Source organism: Dinoponera quadriceps, unplaced genomic scaffold, assembly GCF_001313825.1.
Source record: "Dinoponera quadriceps isolate SergipeBrazil2010 unplaced genomic scaffold, ASM131382v1 scaffold586, whole genome shotgun sequence".
Classification (NCBI taxonomy): domain Eukaryota; kingdom Metazoa; phylum Arthropoda; class Insecta; order Hymenoptera; family Formicidae; genus Dinoponera; species Dinoponera quadriceps.
Genome location: NW_014554764.1, coordinates 419,513 through 433,288, shown reverse-complemented (window position 1 = coordinate 433,288; position 13,776 = coordinate 419,513). Strand labels below are relative to the sequence as shown.

The window sequence follows — 13,776 nt, the reverse complement described above, 5'->3', positions numbered from 1 at the left end:
CCCCCCCCCCCCCCGTCGCCCTTCATCTCGTCCCCTCACGACGGATCGATGGTCGTCGAGTACCTTAGTTCGTGATTCTCCTGGATTCGGATCAATACCTACTTTAGCATTGCAATAAAATGGTCGGACAGCGCGTTATGATGACCCGCGCCGCCTCTTTCACTCTCTTTCTCTCTCCCTCTCTCTTATAGAGTACTTATTGAAAAAGCTATTTTGCCCACATTAAATTTATTTGCGATTCCGCTCAGTGTAAGACGTATATTATCGTGTTTTCTTCGCGACGACGATGATGTCTCGAGGACGAAGATGCGGTGCGAGGGCGCGAAAATTCATCCGATTCCATTGATTTGCGGACGATAAAAGCTGACGCGTAATTATTTTGTTATTTAGCGTGATAAATTAGTCGTGACTGATCGACGTGGTGTCGCGAAGCGACGGTCCGTACTACCGGTCTCTCGGACTTCTTCATCTAGCGCTTTCGATACCGACGGTTAGAATAAATAGACCCGTCAATTTACATAGTCGTTAACGGGCATGCTTGGCAAACTCTTATCGGCTCCGTAGCTCCTGAACCTCCTCCTGACCTAGCCAACGCGTTCCACGTTATTCGTACGGCTTCCTACACCGTGCTTCACGAACGCGAAGGTGCCTCTCGCGTACATACCACCTTGAATCCCTATCCGCGGAATAGAGCGCTTATTAAAGATCGATCGAGGGCGCCGCGATGTCCCTTATCCGCGTTATCACATTCGATATTACTTGGAAATCCAGAAACGCTCGGCGCACTCGCGACATATATAATTTATTTACCTCGGGAATCGTAGCGCGCGACATCTATTGTCACGAGGCGATGTATTTTCACTCGCAACTTGAATTCGATTGCGCGCGAACGATAACGCGTGAAATTAACATTTTAGAAATTGAACTTACCGAAGAATTGACGAAGGGTCCCGGCGGAAAATCGCAATTTTATTAACGCAATCGCGCTCTCTTGCGTATTCCGTGCGAACACATCCGTCCATAAAAGTATATTTCTTTCTCGAATTTCTCTCCCTTACAGTTTGAAGACGCGGATCACCGGCGAGACGAATGTTATCCCAAGCAATCAAACGGATCGCGGTATACCAGTCGTGTTCTTTTCAGAGGAAGCCAAAAGAGCCCGGGGCGGATCTACGAAACTATTCCTCGGTAAAGGCGGGCTGGTAACGACTATGCAAATTTCATTTGGCCCGGCCCAATTCTTCACACACGGAAGATTAAGACATTAGACTACGAAGAGGGGAGCGAAAAGCACGCTCTAAACCGGAGAGTGAATATAGACGACGACATGGGAGTGAAAGAGGAGCTCTACTGCGAGGGAAGGTGTACACCAACGTACTCCTACAGTCTCAATTATCTCGTGTCTTGAGCGATAAATCACTCGTGTGTGTGCGAACCTAAAACGGCGACGCTAATATTTAAGTTGCGCATGAAAATTCGGCCGCTCGCGTGTGCATCGTATAAAATAATTTTAGTAGGTAGCTTAGTTATCACGCGCTTAAGGGGGGGGGGGGTCGAGTCTCTTACAAATGTAGCTGTTGTTCGTGCGGCGGTGAGGATGTTTGTTGGCTTTGCAAGGACACGCGATAACGCTGTATCTTTGGAAAAACAAATTTCACTAAGCGCTGTTCGGTATTTAAAAGAAGCGTACAGGTAGTGCGCGTGTATAAAAGTTCCGTACGAACTTTAATCTGCATACAACGCGTCGGCGAGGAGCTTATGCTTTGTTATAATGGTAACCGCGAGAAAGTTTCTTTTGACGTTTTAAGCCACGTTCTACGTAAAACATTCTACCGTGACTTATAATTGTGCATTTCGTTTGTAGATGTATGCGCGGCCGTCGCTCGTGTAAGTTCCCACGCGTTTGACAGAGAGATGAGCGTTATTTGTAACTTTTGGGAAACTACTGCTGCACCGCGTTGCGCGTTTTATCCCTCCCGGCGGTTCAAAATCTGGCCGTATATTAATTTCATGCGCGCATTATTATTACTTTACCCGAGAACCAATTCGCATGACGCATATGCAGACAATTATTTATTCTCCAATTTTTTGCGAGACCCTTCCTCGTGGGCGTTCTCGATTATCGGGGAAACATCGTAAACATTGTAAGTTTTTTGCTCATTTATCCCGCGAACATATCAATGCAAATGTAAAACACAGCAGATATCAATGAATGCCGTTATCTCAGCCTCGAAAAAAATTAACGCATCCACGTTCGCGGATTCATCGGCAGCAGTGTGTCCTCTTGACGTGATAATACCCGAAAAATTACAGCGCACCTGCCCTGCGAATGAATTCTGACTGCGCCGTCGCGACCGCGCCGCGAGGATTTCGCGTCCGCCCGCCGGAACAACGGCAGGAAATGCAGCGGCAGGTTATGCCTCCTATCTCGAGATCCTACCTCCCGTTGCTGCCTCGATGGGAATTCCCATTCTTCGCGTTCGACGGCCCGGAATTTTCCGGCAGGCGGCTTCGACGGGCGCTCTGAACTTCTTCCCTCCCCCGTGCCGTGCGAGAGTGTAATTTTAGTTTGATACCAGCGCAATAGCCGTACGGCCCCCGTCTGCTCTCCTTCCGATGTAATAACGGAAGGCCGGAGAAGAAGAGCGAGAGAGAGAAAGAGAGAGAATGGAGGAGCAAGTAAAACAGCGAGAAGGAGAGAAGGAGAAGGGCAGCACTACTTATCCCCCTCCGTATTTTCCTTTACAGCGACTCTCCTTGCCCCCGATCGAGACAAAGCCGCAGGTATTACCTTATTTCCCCAGCGTCTTTCCCCTTCTATCGTGCAAATCCTTCTTACGCGAGTGTTCGCCCGTAACCCATTCCACCCTCGCACTCGACTCCCCCCGCTCTCTCTTCTCCCCTTCTCTCGTCTCCCGCCCGATGTTTACGCCGGAACAACCTATTCGCGTATTATATTCTCAATGGATTTCGCATTCTTCATGCGCTCGCGCGAGACGACGCCTTCGATATGTGGAGATAGCATCGCAGTGCAACGATACAAAGACATATACGTACTGCATTTGCGTTTTCTTCCAGCGTCGCATTATTTGTATAACCGGGTGACCAAGGAATGTGGAAAAATATAATAACGTAATATTGCGAGAAATCGGCCATTTCGTTAGGTCCGCTGTGCGGATCTGTGTGTTCACGAAGCATTTTCGCTATTTAATAAAAATATCAAATAACACTAATTATTAAGTACCTTTAAATATGCGTAGAAAGAAATTGAAATACAGATGCAAAGGTATAGAAAATTTCCCCCATCATCTCGCAGTCAACGTCCAGTGTGGGAGCGATTCTTGCGGTTTGCAGAGCAACTTGAAGTCGCGGGATATAATGAGAACCCGTCCGATCACAATACTTATGCCACACGCTATTCCGCGCATCGCCGCTCGTAACGACAGGCGTCGTTTCGAGCCGTGCAAAGACTATCGCCGACAGATTTTTCACGCGACAAGCGAATACAACGTTTCATCGTGAACACCAACACACATCGTCGTAGATCCCACCAATTCCCAATGAGCGCGAGTGCGATGTATGCACTCGATCGATCCGTCGGACGGGACGGAAAAAGAGACGGATGTAGAGAGCCTGCGGCAAAAAAGTAGGATAACATACGTCCGTGCACGCGACGGGAGAGACCGACGGACGGACAGCCCTCGTGCACCTCGCGTCGAGAGGACGAGAGAGAGAGAGAGAGGACGCGCGAGAGCGAGAGGGTGACAGCAGAGAGTGGGTGTGAGAGAGCGAAAGAGAGAAAGAGGAAGAAAGAGACAGATAGGGGAGAGAGAGAGAAGGGAGATTGCGGAAAGGTCGGTGGTGGGGTTGGTTGCCATTGTAATGGCGTGTGCCATAGTCCCCATGTGCCAACCACCCTGGCAGCTGAGCCCTCTGGTACGCTCGGCTGTTAAATACGCTGAAACGAGCAAACCGTTCGCGAGAGTTAAACTCGTAGTTATCACTCGAATCGATATACTATATATACATATATGTGTGTGCGCGCGCGAATTGAACGCGCCCTCTTTAAATCCTCCGGTGGACGGGCAAATGCTCGCAATTGAAAGAAAATGCGGCCGTTTTGTCCGCTCCTCGAATCGCCCGTTACACTCTCTTTCTCTCTCTACTTTCTCATTATTGACCGACCGAGACGAGGAGCCGCGGCGGCTTTCCTTCCTTCTCCTTTCGCGTCCCACAGCAGGTCGTAGGAAAAGCATCGTGGCGCGACTCAAGCCCAGTCCAGCCCGTGATTTTGTTTGACGTCCGCGGAGATCCGCGGGCTCGATTGACAAATCGCGAGCAATTCGAATCGCGCGGATATCCGTGATTGTAGCGAAACAACTGAATGATTTCCTAACGCGGCTTCGAAGGTACAATTCAGCTCATTAGTACGTGGAGCAACGCTGGCCTCGGGACAAGGGAGAACAGAGACAGCGGGAACGCCTCTCGAATACCGACGACGGGAAGTCACCGAAGTATCGTAACTACCCAGTAATTAAGTACAGATGCCGAAGTGGCGGCCAATGGAGCGGGCAGCCGGAATAAAGAAGATGCAAAACGGATTCCCGCCGGTGGAGCGCGCGAGTTTTTTTTTATTCGCCTCGAGTCGTAATTCAATCCGGAGGGACAAACGCGCTACCGAGGAAAGCGAGGGAGAGAAAGCTAAAGCAGACCGAAGGGTAGGTCACTGTGTCTTCGAACGCGAACGATTGCCGACACGTCGTTACGGGACGAACGTAACGCTCGCTCACCGACGCTCGTGTGCATCCGAGACGACACGAGTTATGTAATGAANAAAAAAAAAAAAAAAAAAAAAAAAAAAGAGGCAACGGGCAGAACCATAAATTGATAACGTTGCAATTGAGGAGGAAGAGGAAAAGGAAGCTGATATCCGCAGCCGGTCGGATGAGGCGCGGACGGTAAGAGGCGAGAGAAACAGGCGAACGGGAAGAGACGCGGCGCGCAGCTAGGGGAATCAAAATATAATTACACAAAGGTAAGCCGTAACACGGAGACAGAATCGTGGGGAAATAGACGGGTCTCATTAAAATTGGAGAGCTGTTTCGAAACTACGAGTCTGCCGTGTCGGTTGCAGCCTCGTCACCGTCGAGCATTACCTTTCCCTAACTCGGGCCCACCACCTCTCTCGTCCTTTCGTGTCCTCCTACCTTCGCGTTACAGTGTCCCGTGAAAGCTTCGAACAAAAAGAAACTTTTTTCCGCGCCGCTTGCAGACGACTGTTAAGGAAAAACTGTGCTGCGCGTCACGCGGCACGACGATCTCCATGATCGCGCGAGACGGTGCTCGTTAGAAAGGTTGCAGATGAGGTTCAATTGGCGATGATTAAATTGTCGAGTTTGGATCTACATGAAAAAATACAGTTTATACATTTCCGTCTTTGCTCAGATATGCGAGTTGTACTGAGATTATTGCTCTATTCGCGATATTTCACAGAATGCAAAGATCCCCCCCAAAATGAGATGCTGTCAATTGAGTTACTGACTTGTCTCGCGTTCCAGTTTTAGGGCGAATATATAATTATTTCGGCAGCTGTTGTTGCAATATGAGCAACTTCATTGTTCTCTTCGTGATAAATATCTCGACAACTTCATAATGTTGCAGCGCCAAATTCCTCAGATTACTGAGGCTGCGCAGTCGGTTCGTATCGATATAGATTTAAGTCCGGCGCGCATGATATATGTACACACGGATTATTTGATTTAGTGGACGTGCGTCAATGCGAGCGAATGCATTTGATTCGACGTTGATAAAATCATTCCTCTTGCCCGCCGTTTGTTTCACCAAACGTGAGCCAGATCGATACACGGCAGGACGGCAATATGTTCCCAAGCAAAAATACGTCGTGACAATCGAAAAGTACCCGTTAAAAATTTACTCTGCGACCTAATCGTCGCTACGCGCGCAAGCGTGTCCTGTAATATTAGGTTAATTTCCAACCGACGCTCTTCAATTTTACAAAGTCGTTACGCTCCGCTTAATACGCGCGGTTACAAATCGCCTGTCCATTTACAGACACGATATTCACGAAGCAATGCGCGTGTAATTTTAATTACTCGGCCTCCCTTGTATTTATCGTTTCGGTGGAAGTCGCTTTACGAACGAACGGCATACGGAATCACCGGTTTCGCGTTACCGAAAATATCTGGCATCTTAACGAAACTTTACGAACACACGTGTCCGGAATACAGAATTTCCCTCGCGGTATTTCCCTCGGCAACAACGGAAAATCGTTGAGTCGCGGACGCCGCCGCGCTGCACGGCGAAGTTGGAAGGGAGGATAATTCGAAAGATTAACGAGCTATTTCCAGGCAAAAACTCGAACGACCATTCGTCAACCATAAATTCCGCGTGCCTACAAAAATAAAAATGCGCTCGACTCTCCCTCCCTCCTCCCCCTCCATGGTGTGCCGGGATTGTGTGCAGCTTATCGGCCGGATATTTATTGTAAAATACCTACGTTTTTCCCGTCCGGCGCCATGCTCGGCCACGGTCAGGCAAGCGGATTGCGGCCATTTTTCCTGCAAATTAAATAAACGAAGGCCGCCGAAGGGTAACGTCGGCGCTTCCAGAGCCCGGGGAAAGTCCGTTATTTTCAGAGCCAGCGAATTTCTAACCGCGGATTTTATGCGACGCGGGGCCGCCGCGCTCAACGTTTAAGCTCAAGCTTTATACGGCCGTGTGGACAACTAGCGCTTGAAATTTTCGCCTAGATATCGCGCGCCCGCGTCCTCCATTATTGATAAGTATCGAATAACATGACTTCTCCATTACAAAATCGGCTGCGGAATAACGAAGCGACCGTCGGGACCGAAATTCCACGCGGGATCCGCTCGGCTCTCCGACTGATGCACAATTCATGAAGACGATCCCCCGACCGGTCTCGGGGAGCGTTGTCTCATTTTTCCAAATATCCCCTCTAAAATCCCAACCATGGCCGCGCGACGGCAAAGCTTTTCTTCTCGACTTCTGCTCTCTTTTGCGCGTGTCACTCTCGTCTCCAGCCCTTCCCGCCGTCCATAGCCGAGGTATCGCGTAACGCGCTCCCGTCGTAATTCGAGCACCGGGGATCGAATGGTGGCGTTGGATAGCGCGTCGCTGAGAAGAGGCTGGGCACGTCGGTGTTAAAGTCCCCGTTTCCGGGACAAGTTTCCGCCGCGGAAACAGCCCGAAACGCGTCCGCGAGCGCTGTCTCATTGTATCAGGTTCGTCGGCGTCTGGATGCTGCGTCGCTCGGGAGCTGCGGGGCGGCGTGGGCGCGCGCGGCGGCTTACGGTCGGCCAACAAAGGCCGTCGATCGTCGACGTCGGCTCATCCTCTCGGCGATCGACGTGAATGCCCGCGAAATTTATTGTTTCGCCGCGGCTTAGCACGCTCTCGCACGATCCCTTCCGTGACTTCCCTTCTCTACAGTGGGAGCTCTTCGCGTCCCGACCCTGACCGCGGCCCCGGACGCCATACACCACGTCGCGGGGGGACAAAAGAATAAATCCTGATTAATCTCCCGGTCGCGCGTTTCGAAAGCCAAGGGTGCGTTCGCTCGCGCGGCCGGCTGAGCGAGCGCACTTTCGCTTCGTCGTTACCGCCGGAATTACACTTCACTCGACGCAACGAGTTCTGCGTGTCCTTCCGCGGCTGAAAAATTAATGAGCGCGCGCGGCCGCTTGGATTTAGTGGCCGGCGACTGCGGCGCTTCGTGAAAATAATTTCATCGCGTTAGCGCGCGACATCGTGCCTCCGCTAAACGACATTTTCGCGGGCGCCCTAACAGTTTCTCCGCCTGACGTTTGAGTGGCTGCGCTAGAGGGGACTAACTTGAAAATTTGCACAAAAATGCCAGCGCACAGTTTTATCGCTAATATATTCCTCTCGGAAAGCTCGCTTTAATCTTTGCCGTGGGGCGAATCTGCACGTGAATCCGTGGCAGAAATTTGACAAAAAAAGAGACCAGTGCAACAAAAAAAAAAAAGAGTCTTTCCCTTAACCTTCACAACCCTTTGTTACAACTCCTTTAGAATTTTACGTCTCACGTTGAATCCTTACCCTTGTGCATGCCCGTGTACTTATCCTTGAGGACGGTGAATTCGTAAATCTTGCCGAACTCCTCGAACATTGGACGGAGAGCATCCTCTTCGAGATGACGCGGTATCTGTCCGACGAAAAGCTTGATGGCGCCATCGCCGTTGCTAGACGAGGGCGATGTCGACACGGGTATCAGCATTTCTTAGCTCGAACGATCTTTCACAGAGCCCACTAATACTATCGTGCTACTGTACGCGGCGCACTGTATCTCGAGTGCTTCTCGACGCGCTGGGACGGTTTCGTCCTTTTCCCGCTCACCTTCGAAGACGGGACCGGTCACTGCGATAGCGTCTCGAGCAACGTAGAGCTCGTAGATTACTTATCGCCACGCGCATAAAGCACGACCACGACGGAGTCAGTGAGTACTTGACACGTGAGGGGGAGATCGGCCGTCACGGAGGTACTCGTTAACTCTCGTTTTCGAGGGACCGGAGGGTTGTCGTGAAAATTCGCCGAAAATGGCAGTCACGAAGCGGCGAGGAGCTGTCCGGGAGGGTGGTCCGCGGTTTTAATCAGGAACCCGATAAAAAACACACGATAGCGTAATCTTCGTAGGAACGGAAAACAGGATGAGAGAGAAGGCGAGGATAGCGGAAGGTAAAGACGGCAGGAGAAGATGGAAAACGAAGAAGCGAGATATAGGATGATCGTGAAGAGGGTGGAAAAGCGGCTAATGCGGCGAGCGCACGATAAAGCAAATACCTGGACGAGGATGGAGAAGACGGCCGGGGGGGAGGAAAACGGACGGAAGGAAATCCAACGCAATAACGTGCGCGTGCGCGCGACAACTAACGAAATTCGCGGCGCGAATAACGAGATAATCGGGCGTCGAAGATGCGTCTCTCTCGTGGAAATTAGATACGCGATGATATACACGCCCGAGCGCGCTATGAATCAATGTGGAATGGTAAAAAATAAAAGGCGCCGATATACGAACGAGTGATTGATGTTGCCGCGCGCATTTATCGTCGCTTAAACCGTTATCGATGGCGCCTTTATTCCGTTATGACTATGTCGAACGGTGTGCGAAGTGTGTGCACTTCACTCTAACATTCACGCATTTGCTTACAGCTGATCGGAGCTTACGGATAGACGATTTCACATGCGCGCATGCGCATAAGCACCAGTTGCGCGACACCACGCAGGAAATCATCCGGTGAGAAACGGTGTCAATATCACTCGGCGCGTATCGGAGGGTTTTGTCTTGTGCAATTTTCAGGAGCGCTTAACGCCTCCGACTCGGACGTTCGCGAATGTATCCGATAACAAAGAACGCTAACGATCACAGACACACCGATCACGAGACCACACGCATACAACACCGACACGTTCTCGCGTCCGTTCAAATGTCACCGCGAGCCTTCACGGCAAAATCCAACGGTATCCGGTCGAACGCGCGGCAGTTATTTCTTTTTTTCTTTCCAACGCCTGAGACCGATGACTTACGGAAGAACTGTCACCACGTACGCGCAGCCGTCGGAAAGCCTCGAACCCCTCCCCCTTAATCCTTAATTTCGTGTATATTCCAGTTTCCGAGACCCAGTTTATCGCCGCCTATATCGCGCACGGTGGTGGTATCACTTTCCGCCGATGCACGTAGGTGGCCGTGGCGATCGGTCGCTTCACCTAAGACTATGTTCCTAAACTAAACGACCACAAGTACAGCACGTTCACGAGCACGAGAGAACAGAAGTACGACACGCTGCACGAGACACGAGACAACACTGATGGTTGAACGACCCTCGGCCCGATCGGCACCGCACGCCCTGACGCCATCGTCCACGGGGAAATTACACACACCCCACCCCTCTCGTTCCGCGAGCCACCCCTATGACGTCACCCCATCTCGGTGCACGAGGGGCCGTATCTCCCCTTGCCGAGACCTTGCCGAGCGACGCGAGGGCGTCTTTGCTCCCTCTTATTAGCCTACCTACCATCCTAGCAGCATGTGCACCATCCATTTCTGCGGACCGCCCTTAATCTCCGATGCCCCATTCACCCGAATTCGCATCGAAATTGGATTCTGGCGGAACGGATTTTGCGGATCATGCGATGCCGAGCGGGCGATCATCTAGCAAGATAGCCTAAATAAAGGACGTTGGTTGAAAAAAATTACGGCGATGTAATCTGTCGCGGAATTTACGTTGGGACGCGGCTTAAATCGTTCAGGCTGTTTTGGAAGAAAGGATCTGGAAGATTCTCGATCAGATCATTTTGGCGAGAATAAAAATGCATGCGAAACAACGAGGTGTGATTTCTTTATGCCGTTTATAGTTGAGAAAAATCGTCGAAAGTGAATGCAAGTAATTAAACGCTCTCAAGAGATTCCCGCTAGATTTTGAATATATCGTTGATATTTCCCTCTTCCACTTAATCTGTCAGATTGGAATATCGAAAGAAAAAAGAAAAGACGACTTAGCTCAAGGAAGAACATATCGATCGATCAAATGCGAGAATTAATATCGCGCGACCGATCTTTCGTAACTCTCCTCATGTTCGATAAAAATATATCACGGCAATCGGCGTTACGCTGCTTTTATGGGCGCTGCTTTCGCTCGCAGCGCTGAAAAGGGTACCTGGCATAATGGTCCCCTGTCTTACGGGGGTTGGCGAGCTGAGTCATCGCCTCGTACGATACTCGATCGCATCGTACTATGCCAACCCTCCACTAAGCACGCACACTCGGACGAGAGCGCGTGAACGTGCACGCCTCTTTAATGGTGAGCCGCGCGTGTATGGATGACCCTCCATTTCTGCACGCGAGTGCCTTCCGCGGAAACGAAATCCGCGACTTTATTCGTCGTGCAAAAACGCAACGTTTTCGAAAACATTTGGCCGCGCGACGGTCTATTTATCCGAGTCGCCGAGTGGCCGGTGGTACGCGTGTACATTCGCGACGGGCTTTTTCGTTCCATTTTCTACAGTTACAATATTCAGCCTCGTTGAAACGTCGACTACCAGAGCGAGCGCGGGCTGATATCTATAAATGCGAATATCCGCGATGCAAAACGCCTGCATTTAAACATCACGGTCCGCGCAGCGACGTGGTGCTGCCATTGTTGCCGGGAACTCGGTGTCTACATGTATACGCATGAGAAGCAACATCGGGCGCACGTATCTCCGAATTTAGTTAGAACATATGTGCCAGGCTTCACGCTTATCGATCCCGCTCTTCTCGAAGGAGAGAACCGGTACGCGAGGTTAATGCAAGCTCGCGAGCGGAAAGAAAACATCGTTTCCCGTCTCGAAAAAACGCTATCGGCACAATGGTTTGGCCGGGCATTACGCTGGAAACGTTTACTCGACCCGATGAAGTAGCTTTTGTTTCAGTTTAAAAGCGACCTCGCGCTCGCTCTCCCAGGCTGAAGCGTCGACGCGATTATACGCCCGGAATGAATCGGGACGGCGAAGTATGAAACAAACACCTTCTCGCGCGAGCAATTTTTATCCTCTTAGCGTTTAATTGAAGCGCCGAGAATGATATGGATCTCTCAGCGACTAAGAGTATGCTTTAAAATACGAGAGAATGAAACGGTCTTTTGGAGAAATTCTATAATTAAAGCTTCAGACTATGCGCGAACTTTCTTATTATAGCGACATCGTGAGTGATTTTCTAATTTTGGGGTATAGGATTTTCGACTTAATATTAACTTGCTATTAATATCCTATCAAATTATTCAAACTCGAATAAGGAAAATAGTGAAAAATTGACAAAACTATTGCGTGTATTGCTAATATTATGCTTATTTCACATCACACACATCAGTGTTCTTCTATAAAGCAGATTATATCATTCTCTCGATGCTTTAATTTCAAAGTGTTCAACGACACGCGCTAATAAAGACGTGCAACTAGCGTGGAAATCTATCGCTCCACTCGCCAAAAAAAATCTGACACAGTTCGAAACGTTTTCCGAGATTCTGCCAACATCCGGACAAGCTTGCCGTCAATCTCGAAATATTGGGGTATCAATGACGCGTCGCTCGTTGTAACATGCAACGACTTCGCCTGTAAATCTTATTGATTTATATTTTTCGCTATAATGAAACCATGGCGAAAAAGGTGCGAAGAATGTTCGACATCGACAACGCTCAACGTACACGCGATAAACTCGACGACGTCGACGTTGATTTATAGTAGTGAGGAAATTGCCCGAAAGTGTACGAATTTCTCACCCAACGGCGGAGATGCGAAATGCGATCTGCAAAAAGTGCGCTATGGCCCGTAGATAATGTTACGATTAGGACAAAAAATGGGGGCGGGATCATCGGTGCTCCTATACGAGGTGTCTTAGATTCGCCAAACTTTTATTTGCAGATTCTTCGAACAAATTGAGAACGATCTCGCAGAAAGTTGAGCTCCAGAAGCTAACTTTTGATATTGAACTTTAAATATGTACTTCTGCAACTAGTTCTGAAGTTAAAATTCTCTTGGAGCGACTTTAGCTCGAAATTATACAGGAATACGATCTCGTTAATCGTTCGCGCAGAGGAAAAGGTCGGTTCGTAAAAATCTCTGCATCTCCGATCGGGTTTCAAAAGCCTGCGTTTCAGAAACTAATAGTGTCCCGGCATTTCGGTTAAAAGCCACCTCTCGACAAAAAGAACCGGTACATAAAAGAAAACGCCCGAAAGTTGGACACCGTGTATACAGAGGAGCGTTTTATTGGTTTCGCGCACAAACCGATACACACACGAATCGGGCAACGCGAAAGAGAACTAACAGTTTCCAGAGCTAGGAGATGGAACGCAGTCGTTTTTCAGAGAAAAGTACTCTCGCCGGAGAATTAATCACGGCTTTCTCTTCCTATTGGGAGTATGTATATCTGACGTCAGACTGCAACGTTTTCGGTGGTTCGTACGGAATTACGGAGTTGCTCGGTCCGTCTCCCTTTTTTACCCTTTTTCTCCCCCNCCTTTTTTTCCCTTTTTCCCCCCCCCCCCCTCCCTTCTCCCCCTCTCTCTCTCTCCTTCTCTCTATCTTTTTTACCTTTTTCTCACCGCCCGATATACGCCAAAAGCGAGTTAAGTCACGCATGATTTATACCGGAACACTCCGCGGAGCCTACTCTCTCTCGTCGTCATGGTATTACACGGCGTATACCCGGTTTATACCCAGCCGGGTCAACGTGTCCCGGCGGCTTCGTCTACTACCGTTCGCGCGCGCGGAAAAGACACCCGAAAAATATAACCCTGCGATATCAGCCGCGCATGCCCCAGAAAGCCTACGTGTAATAATTCACGCACGGAGGATGCTGTTACCTTGGCAGCTACCTCCGGACCTGCGCGCGTATGCAGGAACAGCGGCGTGTCGGACGGTATCGGCCCCGTTCGCGTAAGCGAACGAGCGTGGGTGTACACGCGCGCGTGTGTGCCGCCGCCGTCGTCGAGACCGTCGGTCTCGTGTCCACGCGCACGAGAATGCATGGGCAAGTATGACATAACTCACGGTAAAGTTCCAGGCCACTTGTGCCGCGTAAATTATTAAGCACGCGTTGCCCCTTTGCCTTTCGAGGAACGGGACGGGGTTGGCTACATCGGGAGAACGCAAAGGTCAGAGAATTCGTGGGCAAGGGAGCAGGACGCAGGGAGGTGACAAGGAGAACGGAGGTAACCAGAGGCACCGTCCCATCTTCTC

At 50.0% G+C, this 13,776-nt stretch overlaps 1 protein-coding gene across 1 annotated transcript in view; it reads right to left on the bottom strand.

Moving 5' to 3' along the window:
• LOC106741547 (CUGBP Elav-like family member 3) overlaps nucleotides 1–8,278 on the bottom strand; it is a 62,416-nt gene extending 54,138 nt beyond the window's left edge. Inside the window, exon 1 of the mRNA XM_014613676.1 lies at nucleotides 8,101–8,278. Within this exon, the coding sequence (XP_014469162.1) occupies nucleotides 8,101–8,278 (178 nt within the window). The remainder of the gene's footprint in view (nucleotides 1–8,100) is intronic.
• Nucleotides 8,279–13,776: the final 5,498 nt, after the last annotated feature.